The sequence below is a fragment of the Motacilla alba genome, chromosome 18, assembly GCF_015832195.1.
Source record: "Motacilla alba alba isolate MOTALB_02 chromosome 18, Motacilla_alba_V1.0_pri, whole genome shotgun sequence".
NCBI lineage: Eukaryota > Metazoa > Chordata > Aves > Passeriformes > Motacillidae > Motacilla > Motacilla alba.
The window spans coordinates 4,287,781-4,314,806 of record NC_052033.1 but is presented as its reverse complement, the minus strand read 5'-3'; the positions used below and the strand labels follow the sequence as shown (position 1 = coordinate 4,314,806).

Sequence of the window (27,026 nt, the reverse complement as noted above, 5' to 3'; positions counted from 1 at the left end):
AGAGCATCTGGGACTGCATGCTGACATGATGTGTTTGTGCAATCCAATTATTTGTAGAGGTATTGCTGAAAAAAGGATTTTCCTACCATTTGTAAGTAGGTGTGCTGGTTTCACTTGGAAGGCATTTCAAATCAGTTATTCTTCCTAGGGTTAAGGATAAGTTAAGTTGCCAGCAAAAGCAGGAAGCATCTTGCTCACTGGAGCTAGCCTGCAGATCAGGAGTTTCAGCAGGTATAACCCATCACAGGGTTCACAAGAACAGTCTTTAGAGAATCTCCCACTTATTTCCAATCTGAAGTGTGTGCAGAGAAGCACACAGGCATGTCTCTGTGTGTGTGTCTCTGTGTGTGCCCACTCTTCCTGATGCCCCTAAAGCTGCCTCACATCTGTCAGAGCCATCAACTTAAAAAGCCCAGGCAGAGCCCAGCCTCTCCCTGCTGCAGTGTTTGGCTGACCACCCTGCTGTGCCTGTCACCCTCCTCACCTCTTCTACATCTGCACTTCTGCTTTCAGGGTTAAACCAACAAAACTGCCAAAAGGTTTTAATAATGCTAATTTATCTTTTAAGATCCTGTTTTATCTATTGTATCCTGGGGTAGCTGCAGCACAGACATACCAAGCAATCCATCCCAGGTCGTGCAGTGAGTCGGTGGGAAAGCCAGCAATAAAATCCATAAGTCCTGAATCCAAGTTCTTTAAGTGCTTTGACTAGTCCAGATTCCCTCCTTAACACCCTTGGAAGATTGTTTATAGGAGATGTATTCATATAGCCACTAAGACATCAAAATTTTCTAATTATATCTAGTCATGTCAAATGACAATTATGCCCTTAGTTCAGTTTGCCAGACAATGCTTTACCAAAGAGGGTTTGCCAAATATTTTTGACCGAAGAAAGAGTAGGCATCTGCAGCATCTGCAGGCGAGATCGTATAAAATGTCCCTGCAACACGTCTGCCCTGGCTCCACAGAAAGCTCCAAGGTAAGAGATGGGGTCTGCAGGCTGCCAGGAAGGGGATGGCAGCCTAACGTGCCACCACATTCCTGCTGCCTCCGGTGCTCCTGTGCAGGAGGGGACTCCATTACAAATCTGTTTTCAAGGCATCTGCATATTTTCACTCTTGATTTTTGTGCAGCAGCAATTTGGGAACTGCCATTTCTGTTTTACAGCACTGACCAGCTGCCAGCCCACAAGCCACACATCTGGTGTCACGAGAGGTAAGAAGCTGATTTCCTAATTTATAGGGACAGAGACAGATCCTTTTGGGTGGGGTATCAGGAAGGTTCACTGGTTCACCCTATATGCAAACCTGGTGGGATTGCAGTAGAAAGTGGTGAGGGTGCCCAAGGCTGTGTTTGAAGCCTCTGAGTACTGATGAAAGAACAGAAAATCCCCATGGGGATATTCTTCACTTCTGCTTAACTGACCATACATAAATCAAGGATTGCTGCCTTCCCCTCTTTGCTACAGCAGGAGGAGAATGGGACCAGATAAGCACAGCAGGGAAAAATGCAAAATCCTGTATTCTGCTTAAGAATATATTAATTATTAAATCATCTGAACATACAGACCTTCTAACTACCTTTGTAGAGTGACAGAATTCTCAGCTTTCTTAGATATCCATTTTCTTTCTCCAGGCAAAAAAAAATTATTACCTAAAGAATAAAGAGGGAATAAATTTTACTAAAGTAGCTAGAGGATTTTCAAGTGCAGTTGGCTAAATTTAGGTACCCTAGATAATTAATAAACCAAAACTTTTGAAAATTCTTGTGTTTCTAATTTTTTTCAGTAAGTATTTATTTGAAATCTTAATAAAGCCTTGAAAATTCCAATTTCAATGACTGAATTTTATTTCACCTAAGTCAGAATTTTGGGGCTGAAATTATTCAAGTATTGTAGTGAAGGGTGACAAATGGATAGAGCAAATTAATTGTGGCAGAATATTAAAAGGTCAGAAAGCCTGCACTCTTTTTTTTTTTCCAGTGGAGAACATCATTAGCAAAATTTATTAATTACCCTATCATTAAATAGGTAAATGTCCCACAGATTCATTGTTTTCCAAGACTGTAGGTCACCCTGCTACAGTTTTTTAGTAATTCTATTGCACTGTTCATCCTTTTTACAATTTCTTCTATTTCCATTCCTAATGGTGATGTCTAGTGAAACTTGTTCAACAAATTCACTCTTGTCTTACAAGCACAGTATTTTTAAAGCACCAAGTCCACAGTTCTGCAAAGGTCATTAATGAATGTTTGAAGATCTAGACTGCATCCATGAAAGCCTCTTATTTTGACATAAAATTAAGTTTCTAGTTATCTCATGGTAAAATACTCTGAGTATGAAGAGACACTGAGGCACAGCATAAAATTTTCACAAATCTTACAGAACAAATAATCAGTAGCATATTTTTCCTCCTCAGACTCATCTGCTGACAGATCCTCAGTGAGGTGCAGCCATGGCCTCTGGAGATGCTGAGATGGCTGTTTTTGGGGAGGCTGCTCCTTACCTCCGAAAATCAGAAAAGGAGAGAATTGCAGCCCAGAACAAACCTTTCGATGCCAAGTCATCTGTCTTCGTGGTTCATCCCAAAGAATCCTTTGTGAAAGGGACAATCACAAGCAGAGAATCGGGAAAAGTCACTGTCAAGACTGAAGGGGGAGAGGTGAGTCAAAAACAAGGCTTGAGGACAACATTTGTTTCCCTCTCTGGGTTCTTAGCTGACACATGTGGATCTTTCTGTTTCTTTGGCAGACCCTGACTGTGAAGGATGACCAGATCTTCTCCATGAACCCTCCCAAGTATGACAAAATCGAGGACATGGCCATGATGACCCACCTGCACGAACCCGCTGTGCTGTACAACCTCAAAGAGCGTTACGCAGCCTGGATGATCTACGTAAGTGGCAGCAGCAGCTTCCTCTGGGCAGCCTCAGGGGCTGCTGGGCCAGGCTCAGGGGAAGCCAACGTGCTGTGTCCCTTCCTTGCAGACCTACTCGGGTCTCTTCTGCGTCACTGTCAACCCCTACAAGTGGCTGCCGGTGTACAACCCCGAGGTGGTGTTGGCCTACCGAGGCAAGAAGCGCCAGGAGGCCCCGCCACACATCTTCTCCATCTCTGACAACGCCTATCAGTTCATGCTGACTGGTGAGTGTTTGACCTCCCTCACAGCAATCTAACCAAAAAAGCCCTGCTGATCTCACTGGAGCATGTGACATGCCAGCTGGAGCCACCAAGAAGCATGACTGTAAACTTGGTCAATTTATGTAGCAATTTCAAGTAAAACTGACCTAGGAGCATTCATGAACTTAGCATGGTGAATATTTGTACTTAATTGTACAAAACTCTACACTCTCCTACTGCAGAAATAATTATTGGCTCAGTTTTCTTCATTTTTTCACTGATAAGAAAGAAAAAGTTATTTTTTCTTGTATTTTGAACTTGGGTTGGTACTTTAGTTTCATTTCTGGAGGAAAATTATGTGAAGGGCAAGTGATACACAGCTTGTCTCAGGTCCAGATGCCTCTGACTGTTCAATATATCCATTTGGGCTTATGCTTAATACTCCTAGGACATAGAAGGGAATTGGGTAGTCTTGGACTTTTTAAGAATCTCCAACTTTGGTTTGGAATTTTACTTCTCATTCAGCTTAGCATTACCCAGGTCAGCTGCTAACATGTGTCTCATTGCTCTGCTTTCACAGATCGTGAGAACCAGTCCATCCTGATCACGTACGTACACCCCCTGCGCGGGTCCCTGCGGGGCTGCCCGGTGCCAGGGCACCTCCTGCCTGACCACGCACCCTCTGCTTCTCTCTTGCCTTTGGCAGCGGAGAATCCGGCGCCGGGAAGACTGTGAACACCAAGCGTGTCATCCAGTACTTTGCAACAATTGCAGCCAGTGGAGAGAAGAAGAAGGAGGAGAAGACATCAGGCAAAATGCAGGTGAGTCAGGAAGGACAGACCAAATGCTTGGCCTGTCATTGCCCTGTCAACCAAACACAGTCACTGAAGAATGATGTCCCTGCAGGGAACGCTTGAGGATCAAATCATCAGCGCCAACCCACTGCTGGAGGCCTTTGGGAACGCCAAGACCGTGAGGAACGACAACTCCTCACGCTTTGTGAGTTCTTGCTTTGCATCAAATCTCTCCTTCTCATGGCAACACACTTGATGCCTGAGCAGTTCTTCATGCAAAGCAGAACACATCCAGGCTGACCCGCTTCTGCTTCTGCTTAACAGGGCAAATTCATCAGAATCCACTTTGGTGCCACAGGCAAACTGGCTTCTGCTGACATTGAAACTTGTAAGAGATTCTCCTGTAATGCTGTCATACCAAATTCCCATCTCCATGTACATTCTCACAAGTGCCTAACTCTTACTACCTTCCTTGCCAGATCTACTGGAGAAGTCCAGAGTCACTTTCCAGCTCAAGGCGGAAAGGAGCTACCACATCTTTTATCAGATCATGTCCAACAAGAAGCCGGAGCTGATTGGTAGGAGACATTCCTGAGCTTTTGAGAGGAAAATCTCTGGGCAACATTCAACTATTTTACAAGATTAATAAAATTTAACCCATAAACACATTTGTTTTCAGAAATGCTTCTCATCACCACCAACCCATTTGACTACCCTTTTGTGAGTCAAGGTGAGATCACTGTTCCCAGCATTGACGACAAGGAGGAGTTGATGGCAACAGATGTAAGTAATGTACAGAACAGGTCAACAGGCACGGGTCATAAATCAGATAACAGGCAAATATTTCACTTTGTTCATTGTATTACCAGAGTGCCATTGACATCCTGGGCTTCACTGCTGATGAAAAGACAGCCATCTACAAGCTGACAGGGGCTGTCATGCACTATGGGAACCTGAAATTTAAGCAGAAGCCCAGAGAGGAGCAGGCAGAGCCTGAAGGCACAGAAGGTATTATCAAACTCAATAATTAACCCCCTGTAAGCCACTAGATATGTGGAAGACAGCAAAAGTTGTTCACTGTTGGACTTTAGATCCCGAGGGGAAAAATAATCCAGGAAAAACCAGCTGTCCCTTTTCCTTAGTATATCAAATTCCCCGATTTCAGGATTTACATATTATATGCTATAAACAATTAATACTTTAAACTGGTCTTCATACTCTTTCAAGAAGTAAGGCATTATGGATTTCCCTTTAGTCATATCTTTGCTGGAATATGGCTTGCAAATGTGAAACAGCCCAGTGATTCTTTCTAACATGATAGGGAACCATGTTCCCATGCACCTTCACCTATCAGATGCCCAGGGAAGTCAGCTGTGAGAGGAGTTATTTCATTCCTTTCCTTTGTTGGCACAGGGCCTACAGCCCCTGTATTCAGTTCTGTGAGCAAAGCCTCCTCTTGTTAAAGGACAAAGCAGGTGGGGAGCACCACTGGTAACAGGATGAAGCCCAATGAGTTTCATTGAATAACAGAAACAAAAGCTCAGAAAAAGCTGTAAGCTGTAGATTTGAAGGAGAACAGAGATATTGTCTCTGTGTTCCACTCTAACTATTTTCTGGTTTTGATCACCTGAATGTAGACCAGTACCTGACTGTTGTCACTGCAGCTCCTGAGCTGCATGTGTACTGCACACATTCAGACTAGCAAGCTTCAGTTTTCAGTTTTGTGCCAGGAGATTTTTGAAAACTTCATTACTTTCTGCGCATTGCAGTGAAGAATCTCAAGCAATTTTTTTAAAGAAAAGCTCAATATGCATGATGGCAAGTGTGATGTTACAAAGATTCCCTCTACGAGAGTCTATCAAAAGTTTTCAAAGAACAGAAATCTGAACCATTCAGCCTTTAGGGAATGCTCTAGGATTCAAAGCCTACTGGACATAAAACTCTTCCTTTTTCCTCTGGCTTTTCAGTTGCTGACAAGGCTGCCTACCTGATGGGTCTGAACTCAGCTGACATGCTCAAGGCCCTCTGTTATCCCCGAGTCAAGGTGGGGAATGAATACGTCACCAAGGGGCAAACAGCACAGCAGGTAAGAAACGAAGAATTAATAGAATGAATATCCTTTTGATTCTCCTCTGCCTTGTATTGGAACTCCAGGTATTTTTTTTTTCCCTGTAGGTGCACAATGCTGTGGGTGCCTTGGCAAAGGCGCTTTATGAGAGAATGTTCCTGTGGATGGTTGTTCGCATCAACGAACAGCTGGACACGAAGCAGCCCAGGCAGTACTTCATTGGTGTCCTGGACATTGCTGGCTTTGAGATCTTTGATGTAAGTAAGATTTGGTAAGAGCTATTTGGAAGTGACAACTGAATGTTATGATCAATTTGAGAGACATTTTTAAAGAGAACATAATATTATCACGTAATTATTGCTATTTGTCTTTTTTAAGTAAAAAAAAAAGGACTTTTCAAAGGACTTGTGCTATTTCAAGATGTGCACAATCAAAGGTACAAAATGATCCAATCAAAAAAGTTTATTGTTTATATGATCAGGTCCAAGAGAGTATAAAAACATGTAATTATAATAGTCCTCAGCTTGGGTTTTTTCTCCCTGTAACTTGGTCTCATTTTAAACAGGATGTATAATTTATCTTTAAATTTTGTCAATGAAAAAAATTTCCTTGTGGACAATTAATTTGATCCTTTTCTCTTTTTCATAATGTCATAAAACAGACTGAAGAAATGCATGAGAAGTCAAGTTAACTGCATTTCTTATTTTTAAAAGAGGAGGTATTGCAATTAATCCTACATCTTCATATATGTGTCTTTCTTATTTTATTTCCAGTTTAACAGCTTTGAGCAGCTGTGCATCAACTTCACCAATGAGAAACTGCAACAGTTCTTCAACCACCACATGTTCGTGCTGGAGCAGGAGGAGTACAAGAAGGAGGGAATTGAATGGACATTCATTGATTTTGGGATGGACCTGGCTGCCTGCATTGAGCTCATTGAGAAGGTACCTTTCCTGTTCAAATCAGTTACATGCATGGAATCTCTGTAATTACTTGGTCTCATTTTCCAAAGGGATCTTCTATGTTCATGTTTCCCTTGCGCTGGTTAGCCAAGAGCTGGAGCAGCACTCGAGATGTTTCTTCTCAGAGCTGAGTAGAGGGGAAGGATTAACTCCCTTGAGCTGTTAGCAGCACAGTATAGCTGAGGATGAGTAGGTGGCTTTGCTTCAATGTTCAACTTGTCCAACACATCTGTGTGGGCTCTGAGTTCCACTGAATAAGAAGGTAGTGCTCTGATTTTACAGAACACATTGTCAACACAAACAAAATTAATTTCTATTTCTTTTATGAGTAATTTTGTGTTCAAAAATGTAAGTATCAGCGTGATCAATCCCACTTTCTAGAAGAAAATGGAATTAAATAATAATATTTTCTGAAATGTATCTCAGCCCATTACTGTGCCTTGAAAGATAAATTACAATTGGTTTCTTCTTGTGATTTCTCCCAGCCCATGGGCATTTTCTCCATCCTGGAAGAGGAGTGCATGTTCCCCAAGGCAACTGACACCTCTTTCAAGAACAAGCTCTATGACCAGCACCTGGGCAAGTCCAGCAACTTCCAGAAGCCAAAACCTACCAAAGGCAAGGTTGAGGCCCACTTCTCCCTGGTGCACTATGCTGGCACAGTGGACTACAACATCACTGGGTGGCTGGAGAAGAACAAGGACCCTCTGAATGAAACTGTCATTGGGCTGTACCAGAAGTCATCTGTGAAGACCCTGGCTTTACTCTTTGCCAACTATGGTGGAGCAGATGCAGGTTGGTTCTTTGAGTTCCATGTTTTCACTGATGTACAGCTTGCAAAAAGGAATCAAAAAAGGCAAAAAAACAAATCTGTTTTATTTTCAATTTAGCTGAGGCAAGTGCTGGTGCTGGCAAGAAAGGTGCCAAGAAGAAGGGTTCTTCCTTCCAGACTGTCTCAGCACTTTTTCGGGTACAGTAGAGAATTCATTATTTCCTCCTAAGACAAGGAGTAAACACACCTATTACTATGGCTAGGCTTGTTTTGGCTTGGTTCTATTAAAAGATTCTGAAGTTCTTGGGCCACATTCTGCTAGGAATAAATCCAGTCAATCTACTCATACTTCATTTCACTGAATGCACGGCTTTTCCATTTGTTTAAGGCTGGGATTCATCTCACCATACCCTACAAGATAAATGTATAATCTAGACATTTGAAACTCAGCTTGTTGGTTTTGTCTCTTTTGCTTTCAGTAGGGAAAACACAAAGGTTCTATGTAATGTGTTCCATATGACCCAGCCTAGAAGCCTCCTGCAGAATGCTTCACACTGCCTTATAGGGGTACTGCTTTATCTCTCTGGGTACATCCAATGGAAGATGGATATCCTTTCAAATGAAGGCATTCCACTAGAGTCAGTGAAATGTATTAAAATTGTATATTTTGGAGTACAGTCTTTCCTAAACATTACTCAGATAACTAAATTAATTATAGCAAAGATCTGTGGAAAGTCAGAAAAACTGGTGCAGAGAGCTTGAGTTCAGGGTTCTGCTAATTTTTGTATAGCATCTCATTTCAGAGGACTTGATGCCTACAGCAGAAATGACATTTGCTAATATCAGCTTTTCTTAATGACTCTTCCAGGAGAATTTAAACAAGCTGATGACCAACCTGAGAAGCACCCACCCCCATTTTGTACGGTGCATCATTCCAAATGAAACTAAAACACCTGGTAAGACACTTACATGTACATTGAAGGTTTTCAGTGTGGTGCAGCTCTTCCTTGCTGTATTACAGAACATGGCATGTGTTTGTGCTCTGCATTGCCAGGTGCCATGGAGCACGAGCTGGTGCTGCACCAGCTGCGCTGTAACGGCGTGCTGGAAGGGATCAGGATTTGCAGGAAAGGATTTCCCAACAGAGTCCTGTATGCAGATTTTAAACAGAGGTCAGATTTCATTCTTTTACTAGATCACCTTGTCCATCTTAAACCGCTTTTGAAATCTAACCTTCCCCTCCTGTGCTTAAAGCCTTCTCTAAAGTTTCAGTTTAACAAATGCTGTTTGTTCTCAACAATTCTTAAGACTCTTTCTTGCCAGTTGCCTGCCAGCTGGTCTCAACAACAGACCTCTTCATATTCATAGAATCACTTAGGTTGGAAAAGACCCTTAATATTTTGGAGTTCAAAGCAAGTTCTTCCATTTTCTTCCTCAGATACAAAGTATTAAATGCCAGTGCTATCCCAGAGGGACAGTTCATTGACAGCAAGAAGGCTTGTGAGAAACTTCTTGGATCAATTGATATAGACCATACCCAATACAAATTTGGCCATACTAAGGTAAAAGATCTGTTTGCTTCAAGTGCTACATGGTTTTGGTTTGCACGGCTTGATACTGACACTTAGATACTCCAGATAGTACATGAAATTATCCAATAGGGTATAAGAAATAGTGTAAAATAAATAAACCAGATTCTTGATTAGTCAACACTCGAATAAACTGAAATTCATGGTCATAGGATGATTTAATTAAGGGTTAATCAAGTTCCTAATTTAAGACAAAGTGGTAGAATAAAAGAATCAAGAGTGAATAACAATGAAAGAAAAATGTCTGGCTATTATAGCTCCTCAACTGCAAGTAAGTAGAAATTTGGAGTTATAAACTACTACATATATTATTTGTGGTTTTGATTTTAACTTCCATAGCGTATGCCATGCGGGGCAGGATATCAGGTTACTGACACTGCACCCATTCTGTTGTTCTTACCTAAGGTGTTCTTCAAAGCTGGGCTGGTGGGACTCCTGGAGGAGATGAGAGATGAGAAGCTGGCTCAGCTCATCACCCGCACCCAGGCCAGGTGCAGGGGCTACCTGATGAGAGTGGAGTACCAGAAAATGGTGGAGAGAAGGTAGACTTTTCTTCAGCTCAGGTTCACTGTACTTGGCTTATTGTGTCATCGTGTAAATATTGAATATTAATTCAACATATCTTTCAGGGAATCCATCTTCTGCATCCAGTACAACATTCGTGCATTCATGAATGTCAAACACTGGCCATGGATGAAGCTGTTCTTCAAGATCAAGCCCTTGCTGAAGAGTGCAGAGTCTGAGAAGGAAATGGCAAACATGAAACAAGAGTTTGAGAAAACCAAGGAAGAGCTTGCAAAGTCTGAGGCAAAGCGGAAGGAGCTGGAAGAGAAAATGGTGAAACTTGTGCAGGAGAAAAATGACCTGCAGCTCCAGGTTCAGTCTGTGAGTACCACCAGTAGGCATTATCCTAATTCTACTGTGACTATCAGGTTGCTATTTACAAGTGTATTTTCAAACCACATAGAAACTTTGATTTAGTTCAGTTCAATTGTAATTCTTTCAGTGGGGCTCTCAAAGATATAACTAGCTTCTGTAAGGACTGTGAGGTATCTGTAGTCAAAATATTACTTGGGTAACACTTTTCTACAGTGTATGCTGAGATATTCTTATGATCATCTTTGATCCAACATTTGATATTATGACATAATATTGGATTCTATACCCTGCACAAATACATAAATCCTCGTGTCTTCAAGTAGATTGAAAAGGAATTTACTTGGTTGTAGCTTTTAAAGCTGGCTATTTCAAAAGTAACAATATAAAATCAATTCTATATTGTATGTCATTCTGTTGGAACTGAATCAAATTTTAAACTACAAAACTGCTATCCAAGACCCTGCACTATAAAGATTAAGTATCTCAATATTCCCTGAAAAAGCATATCCCCAAAAATTGCATCTCCCCACCAGGAAGCTGATGCTTTGGCTGATGCTGAGGAAAGGTGTGACCAGCTCATCAAAACCAAAATCCAGCTGGAAGCCAAAGTCAAGGAGGTGACTGAAAGGGCTGAGGATGAAGAGGAAATTAATGCTGAGCTGACAGCCAAGAAGAGGAAGCTGGAGGATGAATGTTCAGAGCTGAAGAAAGATATTGATGACCTTGAGCTAACACTGGCCAAGGTGGAGAAGGAAAAGCATGCCACTGAAAACAAGGTATGGGGTAGAAGCTGTCACTTGCACTCTGGAAAAGACTTATCTTGATAGAAAGTTTTAAGCACCATTTTCTGTCTGTGATTGCTCCCTTCTTCCTTAAGGTGAAAAACCTGACCGAGGAGATGGCAGCCCTGGATGAGACCATTGTGAAGCTGACAAAGGAGAAGAAAGCCCTCCAAGAGGCCCATCAGCAGACCCTGGATGACCTGCAGGCAGAGGAAGACAAAGTCAATACTCTGACCAAAGCCAAGATCAAGCTGGAACAGCAAGTGGATGATGTAAGCACACAGACATAGAGCAGGAACAGGACAGGTATGGAGTCCAGCGTGGCTGGCAGAGGCCTGATGGTGTTGTTGTGTTTAGCTGGAAGGGTCCCTGGAGCAAGAGAAGAAACTGCGCATGGACCTGGAGAGAGCTAAGAGGAAACTGGAAGGAGACCTGAAGCTGGCCCAGGACAGCATCATGGATTTGGAGAATGATAAGCAGCAGCTGGATGAGAAACTGAAGAAGTAAGTGTGTCTCTGGGGCACCTGAGTGCTGGGCTGCAGCACTTGTCTTTTTTCTTGGAGCTCTAACACGGTTCACTTGGCCCAAAGGAAAGACTTTGAAATCAGCCAGATCCAGAGCAAGATTGAGGATGAGCAACTTCTAGGCATGCAATTTCAGAAGAAGATCAAGGAGCTGCAGGCAAGTCTCTGTTCCTTCCCCTACCTTGCTCAGGCTCAGCTGAGGCAGGAGGAGGGCACGGCTGTGAAGGCTCCCTGCTGTTCTGCAGGCCCGCATTGAGGAGCTGGAGGAGGAAATTGAGGCAGAGCGAACCTCTCGCGCTAAAGCAGAGAAGCATCGCGCTGACCTGTCCAGGGAGCTGGAGGAGATCAGCGAGCGCCTGGAAGAAGCAGGAGGGGCCACAGCAGCCCAGGTGGAGATGAACAAGAAGCGTGAGGCAGAGTTCCAGAAGATGCGCCGTGACCTGGAAGAGGCCACGCTGCAGCACGAAGCCACGGCTGCCGCCCTGCGCAAGAAGCACGCGGACAGCACAGCTGAGCTGGGCGAGCAGATCGACAACCTGCAACGCGTGAAGCAGAAGCTGGAGAAGGAGAAGAGTGAGATGAAGATGGAGATTGATGACTTGGCCAGCAACATAGAGTCTGTGTCTAAAGCCAAGGTACACAATTACCTTTATTAGGAATTTGATAGCAATGTAGTATTTTTTCTTTAATCTTAAATTATTTAATTTTTATCAGGTTGTATTAGAAATGGTTTCCCCAAATCTCATGTGTAGAAGTGTGGGCACATGTACAGTCCCAAGATGTCAACTGCATTTTCTGGACATATTTTCCTTGTAAAAGAAGGCAGGATCAAGGTATTTACTCTTTTTTTTCATGTGCAATTGATATCTAGGCAAATCTGGAGAAGATGTGCCGCACTCTGGAAGACCAGCTGAGTGAATATAAAACCAAGGAGGAGCAGAATCAGCGCATGATTAGCGATCTTAGTGCTCAAAGAGCTCGTCTGCAGACAGAATCTGGTACAGCCCGTCCATCTGTAATTTGTAAATGGGAGTACCCCATAAGATGCTCTCTTGGCTATTAAAATGTTGTCCAATTACAAACTTTTTCAGGTGAATATGGACGCCAGGTGGAAGAAAAAGATGCTTTAATTTCTCAGCTGTCTAGAGGAAAACAGGCTTTCACCCAGCAGATTGAAGAACTGAAGCGGCAGCTAGAAGAAGAGATAAAGGTGAAGATACTCACATTACATATGAAATAAATATTTGACATAACATTGTTTGTTGTGAAATGTTCAGGCCTTCAAAAGGTGATCCAATTAAAAGTTCAAACCATCCCCTTAGATGATGCAATTGAGGCCCTTGCAGTGCAGGACTCCCATGATTTTATCAACCAGTCAATTACCTACTATCTCTTTGAGACGTATATCAGTATATAAGTACCAGTGAGAGAAATTTCCCAGGAAACACTTACTCCTTATTGCCATATTTTTACCACCAGGCCAAGAACGCCCTGGCCCACGCCCTGCAGTCGGCTCGCCACGACTGTGACTTGCTCCGGGAACAATATGAGGAGGAGCAGGAGGCCAAGGGGGAGCTGCAGCGAGCCCTGTCCAAGGCCAACAGCGAAGTGGCCCAGTGGAGAACCAAATACGAGACGGACGCGATTCAGCGCACGGAGGAGCTCGAGGAGGCCAAGTACGTGAGCATTGTGTGGAAGATTGGCATACACCAATAAGGGAAATTTAAAGACCTCACTGAGATTTTCAAAGGCAAAGCCTAGTAGAGGATTGAGGAGTTATATGAAACAGAAAAACACAAGGAAAACAGGCTATGTGACAAAGAATGCAGGAGAAAGGATATGTATGGGATTGTGCAATGTGCAGAGGGAGAGCAAGACTGCAGAGAAGCTGTGGCTGCCCTATCCCTGAAAGTGTATAAGGCCAGGCTGGCCAGGGCTTGGAGCAACCTGGCCTAGTGGAAGGTGTCCCTGCCTATGGCATGGAATTAGTGGACATTTTTTTATGTCCCCTCCAATACAACATACCATTCTGTGACTCTATGATTCTATGAAGACCTTGGGGAAATAAAATAGGAAAATAAATGACTGGCAGGGATAGGCTCTGCACCATGTACATTAGGACCAAATACTGAGAAGTGTCTCAGTGGTCTGGTGAGTATGATAATCAACATCGACCAACATTTCCAGTTAAGAACTGTGCTTACTGCTTCCCAGGAAGAAACTGGCCCAGCGGCTGCAGGACGCAGAGGAGCATGTTGAGGCTGTCAATGCCAAATGTGCCTCCCTGGAAAAGACAAAGCAGAGGCTGCAGAATGAAGTGGAGGACCTGATGATTGATGTGGAGAGATCCAATGCTGCCTGTGCTGCTCTGGATAAGAAGCAGAAGAACTTTGACAAGGTCTCTTGGCCTCCAGCACCAGCCCTCCTGGCCAGAGCAGGGCCCCAGCATGGCCACAGCCCTACTGACAGCACGTTTCTCTTCAGATCCTGGCAGAATGGAAGCAGAAGTATGAGGAAACGCAGGCTGAGCTGGAGGCCTCACAGAAGGAGTCGCGCTCTCTCAGCACGGAGCTGTTCAAGATGAAGAATGCCTATGAGGAGTCCTTGGACCACCTGGAAACAATGAAGCGGGAGAACAAGAACTTGCAGCGTAAGTCCTTGGCCCTCTGCTCTTCCCTGGCCTTTCTCACTGTCAGCCAATACCACCATTGTTCATGGGTCTGTGCCTGCAGGACTGCAGAGATGCCTGTCACCTTGGTGGGACAGGGCCCTTCCCTTTCTGCTCTGTGCCTGACCGTGCCATTGATCTTTGTTCCCACAGAGGAGATTTCTGACCTCACGGAGCAGATCGCTGAGCAAGGAAAGGCGATTCATGAGCTGGAGAAAGTGAAGAAGCAGATTGAGCAGGAGAAATCTGAAATCCAGGCTGCTCTCGAGGAAGCTGAGGTACATGACTGTAATCACTGGTGTCTGCAGTAAAGAAATGAGGAAATAGGGCTGAAAAGGCCTGGGTTGCTCTCTCTTCTGGCTGGGGAGTGCAGACAGCTGAGATATCTAGTAATTTTCTGTCATTCCCTAAAAGGAGGCAGTAGGTTTATTGATGTTGTCAATGTTTGTGTCCACTTTTCCAGGCCTCCCTGGAACATGAGGAGGGAAAGATCCTGCGCCTGCAGCTTGAGCTCAACCAAGTGAAGGCTGAGATTGACAGGAAGGTAGCAGAGAAAGACGAGGAGATCGACCAGATGAAAAGAAACCACCTCCGAGTTGTGGAGTCCTTGCAGAGCAGCTTGGATGCTGAGATCAGGAGCAGGAATGAAGCCCTGAGGCTGAAGAAGAAGATGGAGGGAGACCTGAATGAAATGGAGATCCAGCTGAGCCATGCCAACCGTGTGGCTGCAGAGGCACAGAAGAACCTGAGAAATACACAGGGAGTGCTCAAGGTTCATTCAGCAAAGCTACAGAAAGAGAAAAATGAGATCCCTGACATTTTTGCCACGCAAGTGCACACTTACACCTGCTGATTTCTTTTTCTTTCCAGGACACTCAGATCCATCTGGATGATGCACTTAGAACACAGGATGACCTGAAGGAGCAGGTGGCCATGGTGGAGCGCAGAGCAAACTTGCTGCAGGCTGAAATTGAGGAGCTCCGGGCAGCCCTGGAGCAGACGGAGCGGTCGAGGAAAGTGGCTGAGCAGGAGCTTCTGGATGCTACTGAGCGTGTGCAGCTCCTCCACACCCAGGTCAGGGCAGGGAGCAAAGAGCTGGGTTGACACTGACCAGACATAGGGCTGGAATTTACCAGAGAACCAGCAGTTCTAGAAAGGGCTTACAACTGCTGGTGTCCCCAAGGAGAGGCGTGTTTTGCATCCATTCCCCAAGCCCATGCCTGGCATAATATAAACAACAATTGTAACAATAATTCCACAATAAGTCGTGGAAGCTGGAAGGGGAAAGTCTTTGTCCAGGCAGAAGGTTTATTATGGCAGGTTTTAGAATTCAACTCTTGCCATGTCCTTCCCATTGCACAGAACACCAGCTTGATCAACACCAAGAAGAAGCTGGAAACAGACATTGCCCAGATCCAGGGTGAAATGGAGGATACCATCCAGGAGGCCCGCAATGCTGAGGAGAAGGCCAAGAAGGCCATCACAGATGTGAGTTGGGCACTCCTGGCATTGCTGATGGTGAATGTAACTCTACCCAAAATATCTCCAGTCCCTAAATGGCTTTGACATTTTGCTCTGATCAGGCGGCCATGATGGCAGAGGAGCTGAAGAAGGAGCAGGACACCAGTGCCCACCTGGAGAGGATGAAGAAGAACCTGGACCAGACGGTCAAGGACCTGCAGCTTCGTCTGGATGAGGCCGAGCAGCTGGCACTGAAGGGAGGGAAGAAGCAGATCCAGAAGCTGGAGGCCAGGGTGTGTGGGGCTGGGGCTGTGCCTGAGGGAGCATGTCCCTCCTTGGAGAGGCATTGCCAGGGAAGCTGCAGGGATGGGCTTGTCCTTGCAGGTGCGGGAGCTGGAAGGGGAGGTTGATGCTGAGCAGAAGCGCAGCGCTGAAGCCGTGAAGGGTGTGCGCAAGTACGAGCGGAGGGTGAAGGAACTCACCTACCAGGTAAGGCAGGAGCTCCCCTGCTCTCACAGGGCTTTCTCTCAGTGAGTCACATTTTGCCCACACCATCCCCAAGGGCAATTGTTAACCTCACGTGATGCAGAACCAGGAATTGACTCTCTATTCTGCTTGTCAAACACTCTAGTCTGAGGAAGACAGGAAGAATATTCTCAGGCTGCAGGATCTGGTGGACAAGCTGCAAATGAAAGTGAAATCCTACAAGAGACAATCTGAGGAGGCTGTAAGTATTTCTCTGAGTGCTTGGCAAGAACCACCTTCTCAGAGGGTAGTTTGGCCATTGAGTAGACAGATATAAGAAATTTAGAAGATGCCAATGTAGATGCTCATCAATAATATTCTTCAAATTCTCTGAAAGGCTCATAAAATACACTCACCTTTGAGAATTAAAACAATGAACCCATAAGAAGACTACTGAGGAGGGCAAATGCACCTAGACTTTTTTTGCATTAGAACCACAAAGCAACCTGTAAGGATTTTTATGAATGATATCAGCAGTACAATATATAAAGAAATATTGGAAATACCTTATTTTTAGAATTTTTGATAGCACAAAGGGAAGGTGTTGGAAGTCCCACCCCAAACTAGTTTGCATTCCACTTTTAGAATAGTGCAAGGAACATTTGCTTTTTTCTGGGCATGCAGCATTGAGGGATGGACTGAGGATTCCACAGCTTCTGAATTTATGATTGTCTGACTGTTTCATTGTGGAAACAGTCCAGCATAGAATAGGGCTTCTGGTTCAATTAAGGAGATATGTAAGAATGACTCTGAGATCTCATCAGTCTCACTGTGAGACTTTGTACAAGCAGTGGTGGGTGGAGTTTGGAGGTTTGTGACTGCCCAGGCCAAGGCACAGGGCGAATGAAAACCCCAAACTTCTCACTACTGACTCCTTCTCCCTCCCAGGAGCAGCTGTCCAATGTCAACCTCTCCAAGTTCCGCAAGATCCAGCACGAGCTGGAGGAAGCCGAGGAGCGGGCTGACATTGCAGAGTCACAGGTCAACAAGCTCCGAGCCAAGAGCCGCGAGTTCCATAGGAGGATAGAAGAGGAAGAGTGAGGATGTCACGAGGCACAAAAGTGACTGAGGGCTGCACAAAATGTGAACCTCTCAGGCACTTTCCCTCTGCCTTGAGCCTCTGTACCCACCTCAGTGTCTAGTGAATAAAGACTGTAGTAGATTCCTCTGCATACGCACTATGGCCAGTGGTTTTGTTCTTCTTTGGGTTTTGCTTTCCTTGGGCAATTGCACTGCAGAAGAAGTTTCCTTACTTTTCCTCTCTGGGACAAGGGAAAAGCTGGTGTGGATTGAGGATCTGCAAATTTAGAGACTGGCCATTGCTGTGGAGACACCTGAAAATCCAGCCTGTGCTCTCTCCTGTCTCCAGCATCTCTTTGTCCAGCTCCTGTCTTCACATCCTCCTAATGCTTCTCCCATTGTCCTTTCAGCATAGCTTCTTTCCCATGGGAGAGTCAAGAGTGGGTGATCCTTTGCTTTTTCCCTTTCCTACTCTTGTTTGCGATGCTGGCCCTCACAAACCCTGAACAACGGTTTAGGTTTTGTTTATCAACAATCTCAACACTGAAGGGAAGTTGAAACTGACCACTCTGATATTTGTTTGTTACACCCACGACAGCAATATCCCAAGGGCTCTCACCTTACCCAGCTCCCAAGTGCAGCCTCACCAGCTCTTGCTGGGAAGTCCAGACTGATTCCAGTGTCACAAGTGTCAACAAGCATTGACGACCAGAAGCTGTCACTGTAGTCTGTGGAGAGAAATGGGAGATGGTTCTTTAGGAGCAGACCTCATTTTTCAACCCCTGACCTTCAGATAGCCACCCAAGGCCCTGCAGAGATGCCAGACTAGTACTTCCTTCTTGTGACACTGCTCAACTTTTCCCAAGGGCTCCTTAGCAGACTCCTAGCCTTGTTCCTCCCTCCTCATCCCCTGCAGTCTTTCTCCTTGTCTCACAGTGTGCATTGTTCTGTCACTTACAGCCAGGGCCTCTTAGCATGAACTCTTGCCTGCCCAAGCCCACGTAGAGGCTGGCTGTTCCTCTTGGGAGCAGTCCCACCTGAGGGCATCTCCTGTGAGTACCTCTGTTGGCTGTAATGGCTGGTACAAGCATTAACTTCAGAGATTCAGGGACAGGTACACAGGAGCTGCCCTGAGCACAGCTGGGCACTGCTGCTGGCACTGAGGGCTGGCCCTGACCCCCAGCAAACTCACAGCTCCCTCTGCCCTCACCTCCTGCCCTCCAAGGCCACACCCAACTGCCCCTCAGGCTCCACAAGAGCCATTGCTGGAGGAGGGGACAAGGCTGCAGGGAGCTTTGGAGGAGGCCCATGGCAGGAGGATCAGCCCATCACGTGTCTCCTTTCATGCTCAGTGTCAAAAGCCCAAAATAGCCCCACTCTCCTAAGGCTCCTGTGCGGGGTCGTGCCTGTTTGTGGGGATGATCTGCTTCCAGTAATAGCGCCTGAAGACATTCCTGGGCGGGTAGGCTGCCTTCTATGTGGCACTGCAACGTGCTGCCCTGGAGGAGCTGGACACGTGTGCGGTGTCCCAAGGCAGCAGCTGCTATTCTTACCCCAGAGAGCAGCACAGCTCCACTGCCAGCTGAAAGGTTAAACATCAGAATGGGGCCCGAGCGTGCTCTCCCTGCTCAGAGCCTGAATCCAGAGTGCTCCCCTTTGGAGCCCATGCAATGGCCCTGTGCCAGCTCAGTGCCAAGGCCATCCCCTGCTGGGATGTGATGTGCCTTGGGCAGCACAGCAGCTGCCCAGGTCCTTCCAGCAGTCAGCCAGGGCTCCTTGGGGTGGTGAGGCTTTGCCTCTCTGATTTTAACCAGAAAATGGAAAAGACAGGCTGGGCTATAGGTCTGAAAATGCAGCCTTTTACAGCTGCCATCATGGAGTCCCTGTCTGGGTGAGGATGAAGGCAGAGGCAGGGTTTGCTCTGAGGTCCAGCGGCCATCCTTGTCTCCTCAGTCTGTGCTTTCCAGCCCTCATTTAGGGAAGGCTGTAGGGCTGTGCACCAGAGGTATCTCAAGTGTCCTGGGAGGGTTGCAGAACATGTCACAGTTGAGATGGCCATGATACACAGCGTATCATCATAGAATTTCAGAAAACTTCAACCCATACACAGTAACACCACACCACTTCAGAAGGCTGCAAGCATCTGCCCTTCTTATTCTTTACCCAGCCTTTTATACCCCAATGTTCATGCATTGCCCCTGTGTGCCCTCTGCTCCCTTTGGTGGCTGCTCAGCACACCTGGGCACTCCATGGCTCACTGCTGTCAGTGCTGCTCACCTGCTTTGCACAGCTGCACCCACTGGGGATGAGGCTGGGCCACAGCCCCACTGCCAGGGACCCCAAACTGTGTGCCACACACAGCCCCAGTGACCCCAAACTGTGTGCCACACACAGCCCCAGTGACCCCAAACTGTGTGCCACACACAGCCCCACTGCCAGGGACCCCAAACTGTGTGCCACACACAGCCCCAGGGACCCCAAACTGTGTGCCACACACAGCCCCACTCCCAATTACCACAAACTCTGTGCCTACATGGGAGTATCAGGGCTGCAGGAGAAGCCCCGGCCAGTAGGCCTGGCCGGTGGGCCACCAGCCACCACTGGGTTGGTGACTCTGACAAGATGGTTATGGAGACTCAGCCCTGCCTGCACCTTGACTCCCCTGGCCTCTGGAGAGCTCAGGAAAGCTGTGTCCCAGCCAGATACAGTCACCACGGGCAATCAGAGGACACTGAGCCCAGGACATCAGCTGGGATGGTGGCTGTGCCTTTCCCCTCAGGCCTTGCCTGTTGCTCCGACAGCACAGGTGGCATCAGCTTTCTCCTCAGCTTGGGCCTTGTCAGCTGACACTGAAGTTCCTTTAGGGATCCTTGGCAGGTAGCCAACAGCATTACTGCTGGTGAGAGGAGCTGGGGGTGCCAGTCCCATGGCTCCCTCAGGCTCCTGTCACTGACAGGGAGCTCCCAGGGCAGCAGCTGACCAGGCCCTGCTCCAGCGCTCAGTGCCAGGGGATGGCAGCCTGGAGCCATCGAGGGGACCCTGCTCTGGGCCCTGCTCCTCTGCAGAGCAGCAGGGAGATCTCACTTTCTGTGGGTTGGCCTTGGTCAGTAGAGGATCACAGCAACATGACCTATGTTCAGGGAACACTTTATGAGTTCAAAAAAGTGCTTTGAGAAATTAAACAGTTAAAATTCCTCCATGAGCTGTTAAGTACTTAGACACTGCATTCTGCTCAGGGATTCCAGAAATACAAATTACTGGAGGTAGGAGAGTTCTGTAGAAGTGCCATTCTATGCTGATGATCCTTCCTGAGCATCACTTTCAAAGACAGGAAGCTGGGCTACACGAACCTTTGATCTCACAAGGACATCTTATTTTAGGTTATGACAGAGTTTCCTGCAGGGGCTAATACCATGCTCCTTCATTATTTCCTTTTCCTTCCCCTTCCTTCCTGCTCTCATAGTTTCTTGCTGCTTCAATTACCTCTTCCTGTCTGCCAGGTTGCCCACCCCACTCACCTGCTGGGTAATAAGAGCTCCTCAGCTGCTTGGCAGGGGATAGAAAGGGCATCCCGAGTGTCACCTCCCTGGATGGGATCTGCTGCCCAGATCTCTTCTGCTGATGCCTCTGTGGAGACAGGAGGAGTGTGAATCGCAGCACATGAGTGGCATGCTCTTGAAACTACCCCTCTTCTAATCCCAGATTATGGATTTATTTGCCTCTCATGTTCAGTTACTCAATTTATTTGCATCTCATGTTCAGCTCAAACTCACTCCAAGACTTCCAAGAATACCACTCTGTGGGAACCTACTTGGAAACAAATTTATAATTAAAGTTCCCCCTAGGACAGGTGCATTCACTTTATTTGACATGTAGTGGAGGTAAATCTCATGAAGATCCACTGAAATTAATTTCTGACTAGAGCAGAAAGGACAGCAAGGCCACCACAGCCCCTCCATGACCAGTCTGTGACATTCAGCTTATCTTCAAAGGTTCTCACACTTAGAGACAGAAATGTTGAAAATTTCTTCACATTTGCCATGGTAAAGAATGGGTGGCCTATTCTTTACCTGCAGCTTTTAAGTCTTACCAGTTATGATCCTCAGTAGCTCTTCCTTGGAAATCACTGATTGCTTCCAGCAATTGCCTCAGCCTATTCCTTCAGCCACACCTATTAGAAATGTTAGTTCAATGGCAAACTTCCTAACCAGATGTCACATCAAAATTACAGACTGAGCATGTTCTGCTCATAACACTGAGCATGTTTCAACGTAACATTGAAAGCATGAACCTTAATGGAGCGACACTGAATTGAAAACCAACCTTTTAATATGGAAAATGTGCTCTTACCCTCTCCAGGGCTCAGTGTCCAGTCATATCCGAGCAGAAGTACGGGGGTGAGCAGTGCTGCTACAGAGCAGTGCTCTGACATTTCTGCTTGCCTTCTGCTAACATTCCTGGAAGTTCTCGTTTTACACAGAGGGCAGCAGAAAAGCTGCTGCAGCAGGGGCTGAGCATTCCCTGTCAGACTGTCCATGACAGGCTGCAGAGAAAACTGACCTCTCTAGGCAGGCCCTACCTTAATGACAGCAGGGCCAGCAGCAAACCAAAAACCCTGCAAGGATTTGAGATCCCTTTTTTTTTTGGCAGTGGGGGGAAATAATGAGCAAGTAATTTAGACTCCTCCCTACACCATTGCTCTTCCTAGAAGAGTTGTAAGTATTGTTCTAATCTACATGATTTTTGTATCTGCCACTGTCACTATCTCAGCCTCTGCTGTTTTGAGGTGATGGTGATGTGTTTTTTACCTACAAAGTGCTATATGTTAATGCCCTGATTCTAGAATTCGAATGTTAATTCTAGAATTCAAATTCTAGTATTCAAATCCGCTTATTTTGGAGGGTTAGTATTCCACTATGTATGAATTACAGAGTCTGACAAGAAAAAACATTAGACCAGAAAAGTGATATTCTATCAGCTAGGTCTCACATTGCCATAAATGTTTTTAAGGCACAATCAAGACACTGAACAAAATACCTTCTTTTTTCTTTTCCTAGAAGATAAGGATAGTGATACTAAATACTCATTTCCCAATAGAAGTGAATTTAGGTACTCTGTACTGAAACTATAACCTTTTTCTGAAAGATTCCTGCAAATCCTAGCTGCTAACTAAGGGGAGGACTTGGCAATGACTGCCATTCAGTATTCTGGACATAATTCCAAACAGTTTAGCAGACACAGGGAAATAAAAGAGATGAAGGTTTTGTGTCAGTATCCTAAAGAGACCGCAGAAATAAAAGCAGGAAAAGAAAGCAGAACAATTGCTCCTCCTGCTGCCCTGTACTCTCAAAGTGTGATGGAGTCATGAGGGCTCCATTTGGGTTGGAAAAGACCTCTAAAATCATTATGTTTAACCATTACCCCAGCACTGCCAAGTCTACCACTAAACCATGTTCCCACACATCTTTTAAATCTCTCCAGGGATGGGGAGTCCACCACTGCCCTGGGCAGCCTGTTCCAGGGCTTGGCAACCCTTTCAGAGAGGAAGGAGGTGGACTTCCCTAAACATGATGTCACTTCACTCCCTGGAGGAGGACTCAGCAAAGCCAACCACCTGCCCTCTCCACTGCACCCTAAGCTCTGCCCAGTTGTAAAGAGAATTCTTTTATCAGGAAGGAAACACCATGGTAATTTTATTTCACTCTGCAACAGAATTGGTTAAGTTACAAGAGAAAAGAAGCAATCACCCCAAAGAAAATGGAGAATGTTTTAATAATTTCACTAATGGGGGGAATGAAATAAAGTTTTACAAGGAGAAAGAACATGGTGAAGAGCCCTGGTGTCTTACCCAGAGAGCAGAGAGAGACCCTTGTGTCTTTCTTGTTGTGTGAGAAATTTGGAGCCATTGGAGGGGAGAATGTGTCTCTATCCCCATTCCAAATATGCTAAAACTTCCAGGAAGCATGGGATGCAGTGGGATTCCAACCAATTAATGAGAAACAGCTGGTGCCCTGTTGGGTTTCACCTGTGTTATTGTTGTTTACTGTAAAATTTAAGGATTGAGACCAAGAAAACAAACTATTGGTGCTGCCCTCAAAAAGTGAGTTGAGGGAAGGGTGCTGAATTCATTTGTCCAGTAAAGCCATCAGCCTTGCTGCACTGTAGTTCTCCTGGTTTCCCCATAAGCCCTCTTAATGCCATTACATTACATTCATTACCTGGCAGTTGTGTGATATACTAATGGATTCTTAAGTAGGAGCTTTCATTGTGTTTGGAAGCTTCACAAGTTCATCTATGAGCTCCCCAAGATTTTTGGGCATCTGTATTTGAGGACTGAGAAGGAAAAGAAATCTGCCATGAGACTACTAACCTGATGGTAAGGGTCTGAAATCAGGTTCATTATGGGAAGAACACTTAAGATGAGAAATGACAGAGGAATAGCTGCAAGTGTAGGGATTTTACAAGGAAGAAGGGGAACGTGATCAGAATTATGGAGGTAATGTAGGACAGTGTGCATCAAGGGAGCATAGTCATGGACAGTATGGACTGTGTAGGAAGAATACACAGGGGAAATGAGAAGGGTTTATGCTTTATGTCAAATTGCTCCTTGCTTGTGCAATGCTCCACTGTGGGGCTGCAGACATCCTGTCAGAGACAGGAGGAAAATGAGTGATGTTGTGATAGGGCCTGTTATGGGCCACCTGAAAGAGACAAAATAGTGAAGGGATTTCCACAACTAGTAGAAACTCAAGCCTTCTCTGCCTTAGGGAGGTTTTCAGCCATGTGGACATCTGCTGTGAGAGCAACAGCAGCAGGCAAGCTCTGCCAGAAATTCTTAGGCAGTGCTGATGTCAATAGCCCAATGTAAATACTGGACAGGCAACACAGAGTATTGGAAGCAGAGATGAACTTGTGATAAACATGATCCCAGATGGCACCTCAGACTGCAGCAAATACATGACTGGATGAAGGATCCAGCAGAAAGCTGGGGAGATAAGCAACAGAATTAGCACTCTAGACTTTGTAAGATTGGAATTCATTGCACCCCAGGAACTGCTAGTTAGCACACACTTTGCAGCAGCTGTGGAAGAGAAGAGACTGCTCAGGAGAGATGTGCTTTATAAACACAATCATATTGACTTTTGGGAGCCATTTTAACCCTTCACAGGATGCTACATTACATATATTGTCATAGATCAATTCTCAAACAGCTTTATTTTCAGCTATGTTCACAGCTATATTCAAACCAGGTAAGTCAACACTGCTTTTCTTTCACACCCTACTTAGTGATTTCTACAAGCACTCACTGGCAATGAGTACTAGAACCCAAAATAACATCTGTCCATAATGTATGGAGCAGTTATAGTCTCTTATGGGTGTTACATGAGTTGCTTGAGCAGTGTGGTAGCCCCTTCTTTATTTGCAAGTTGGTATTTCTGTCCTGAAAGGACAGCTGCTGAGAAATGAGGAGATACTTGGTGAAGAGCCTGAAGCAGGAAACTTGAGGAACCTGAATTCCCTGAACAGCATGAGCATGGAGAAATTTTAACACAGGACTTCAGTGCTGGACATGGCAAGAGCTAGAAGGAATTCAGCTTCCCAGTTTTCCTCTCTCCTGAGTGCAGTCTGTTCAGTATGAGTCTGCTGTTCAACCAAAAAAGGCAAACAGTAGTATGGTCAGTAAATGTTCCTCAGAACTGAATTACTCATACTGGCTGCAGCCAGTATCTTCCTCAGAGTGAGGTGCCTCTCAAAACTCATGAACTCTCAAGTTTGTGGAAAACGGAAGACTGAATTGCAAAAAATTCACTAAAAGCTGATTCACCAGAGCAATATCCTGCAGTCCCTGAGGCTCACCTCTTGCACACTGAGAAATTTCAAGACATTTGAAGTGAAAATTTCACTGAACTCCGAGGGAACTTTTAACAGGTGTAACCCTTGAACATTCATACACACACCTTTGTGTCTGTGTGTGTGCATGTGTGAGTTCATTTAAGCACTCTACAGCAAGTGTAGTTTTAATGTTGCTATCTGGGATCTATAATTAAGTCACTGTTGCAATTATAGTAAATCCATTTGAATCACTTTTTGAATGTCAAATTAGCCAATGATTAAGTCCTGCTAAAACCATAAACTGTTGACCAGGTCTTGTATTATCATTAGATCAAACTGCACGCAGACTCTGTCAGGAATTAAGAAATCAAGGGGGCCTCTGTGAACCTCATAACTCATCAGGACAATTTTTCTTATGCTTTTACCCTTACCCTTTGCATCCCCAGCTGTTGTGCAAATCGTTCTAAAGAAATTCTTAGTAGATTTTTCTTGATCTTTGCATCAAGTAAAAGAGCAAACCTTGCCATCAAACTTTGTTGTGTTTTTGCAAATTTATATTGAACCCTCTTTCACTAATGCCTTTGATGGTGATACTTTAAGCAACCTTAACTCATTTGCAACATTTGATTCCTCAACAGTCAGCTCAGGAATCTATTCAAGAGCTCCATATCAAAGAAGAGTCTCCCATTACTTGGGATCAGGCTCCCAACTCATTTTATTTCAAATAATTTAAGCTATTGAGAGTGTCATATACAGAAAACTCAGCTGTAATAGAATTTTACTTGTTGCTTTTTAGAAAACACCACTGAAAAGTGGTTCCCAACATTATTTGCTAGTTTTTGTCATATTTTCCCTGTTCCTCCCAATGCATATGTTCCTAAAGCATCATAGGCGTTGTCATCACCATTACACGACTGAAAAGTTGTGGTATAAACATACCAAGGAAACTACCATGGGTCAAGGAGCAAATCACTGAGAAAGGCAGCAATAGAACCATGCAAGTTCTCTAAGTGCCTTGAGTAGTCTAGATTCTCTCCTTAACACTCTTGACAAATTATTTATAGACATATTCACGTAGTCAGTAAGATATAAAAATGTTCTAATTATATCATTCAAATCAAGTGACAATTATGCCCTTAGTTTGACAGACAATGCTTGGCCAAAAAAGGTTTGGCAGAAATGTTCTGACCGAAGAAAGGGGGACCATCTGCATCATCTGCAGACGAGACACTATAAAATCTGCCAGAGACAAGTCTGGTCTGTCTCCGCAGAAGGCTTCCAGGTAAGTGCATGCATTTCTTGAGTTTGAAGAAAGAGGACCATGTCCTTGCAATATCCTGTTTCATTTCTTCTGTCTCTAAGAACCATTTCCATGAGGGAGTGCCCATATGAACAAAAATTTTCAGTGTAATTTTGATGCATGCCTGTATTTTCAATCTACAGTATTTGATGGAATTCTGTTCAGCAATAAGAAACAACTGCCTTTCCTATTTTACAGGGTTGGCCATATTCCAGGATACAAGCTGTTACCCAAAGGTAATACACTGAATAATCCATTCCTAATCTATATTCTAGGACAGGACTTTTAAAGAGCTGCACAAATTGTTTTCATAAATCCTCTTATATTCCAGCTGAATTTGCTTAGCCTAGATAGTTGGAAATAGGGAAGATTTAAAAAATAAAGTAATTTTTCATTTTTTAATAAAAAAGGTAATCCTTTCAGCAAGAAAGCACTCTCTTGAAGACTCATTGCTAAGAATTAAGGACCCAAACAGAGAGTGATTTTTCTATGACCAGATTCTTTTATGTGAAAAACTCAAACCTTGTCAGAATTCAGGGTGACTTACCAAACTGTACTTAATATTCAGATGATCAATTTACTGTTACAAGACCTACATGTTATAGAAGTCTAAATCTTAAGCTTGGGTTCAGACGAGGGAACTTTTAACTTCAAATCAAAGTGGATTTAATTGGTTTCTTCCTAAGAGTTTATTTTGGAGACCAACCAGGAATTTATTTGCTAAAGAGCAAG

At 44.8% G+C, this 27,026-nt stretch overlaps 1 protein-coding gene and 2 long non-coding RNA genes across 6 annotated transcripts in view; 1 reads left to right on the top strand and 2 right to left on the bottom strand.

Annotated features, from left to right (window-relative positions):
• LOC119709404 overlaps positions 1 to 9,839 on the bottom strand; it is a 34,358-nt gene extending 24,519 nt beyond the window's left edge. For all 4 annotated transcript variants that reach the window (XR_005259349.1, XR_005259351.1, XR_005259348.1 and 1 more), the window contains exons 1-3: positions 9,703 to 9,839; positions 8,683 to 8,862; positions 2,548 to 2,646 (exon numbers count right to left, since the gene is read on the bottom strand). This is a non-coding gene — a long non-coding RNA (uncharacterized LOC119709404). The remainder of the gene's footprint in view (positions 1 to 2,547; positions 2,647 to 8,682; positions 8,863 to 9,702) is intronic.
• Positions 1,168 to 17,315, top strand: LOC119709402 (myosin heavy chain, skeletal muscle, adult-like). Its single transcript, XM_038157117.1, has 39 exons — positions 1,168 to 1,215; positions 2,418 to 2,660; positions 2,750 to 2,893; positions 2,985 to 3,141; positions 3,698 to 3,725; positions 3,824 to 3,938; positions 4,024 to 4,116; positions 4,236 to 4,299; positions 4,391 to 4,489; positions 4,591 to 4,694; positions 4,781 to 4,919; positions 5,879 to 5,997; positions 6,087 to 6,236; positions 6,753 to 6,923; positions 7,427 to 7,736; positions 7,832 to 7,911; positions 8,582 to 8,669; positions 8,768 to 8,885; positions 9,152 to 9,275; positions 9,708 to 9,844; positions 9,932 to 10,187; positions 10,715 to 10,957; positions 11,059 to 11,235; positions 11,321 to 11,466; positions 11,554 to 11,644; positions 11,733 to 12,122; positions 12,359 to 12,485; positions 12,579 to 12,697; positions 12,967 to 13,163; positions 13,702 to 13,885; positions 13,972 to 14,137; positions 14,309 to 14,433; positions 14,619 to 14,927; positions 15,026 to 15,229; positions 15,518 to 15,643; positions 15,739 to 15,909; positions 16,001 to 16,105; positions 16,248 to 16,343; positions 17,030 to 17,315. Exons 2-39 carry the CDS (start codon positions 2,454 to 2,456, stop codon positions 17,180 to 17,182), a joined length of 5,832 nt encoding a protein of 1,943 aa, XP_038013045.1. The 5' UTR covers positions 1,168 to 1,215; positions 2,418 to 2,453; the 3' UTR covers positions 17,183 to 17,315.
• On the bottom strand, positions 9,851 to 26,979 carry LOC119709405. Its single transcript, XR_005259353.1, has 5 exons — positions 21,512 to 26,979; positions 21,252 to 21,332; positions 20,680 to 20,788; positions 17,781 to 17,889; positions 9,851 to 10,041 (listed from the first exon to the last, which is right to left on the bottom strand). It is a non-coding gene; the product is annotated as an uncharacterized LOC119709405 (long non-coding RNA).
• Positions 26,980 to 27,026: the final 47 nt, after the last annotated feature.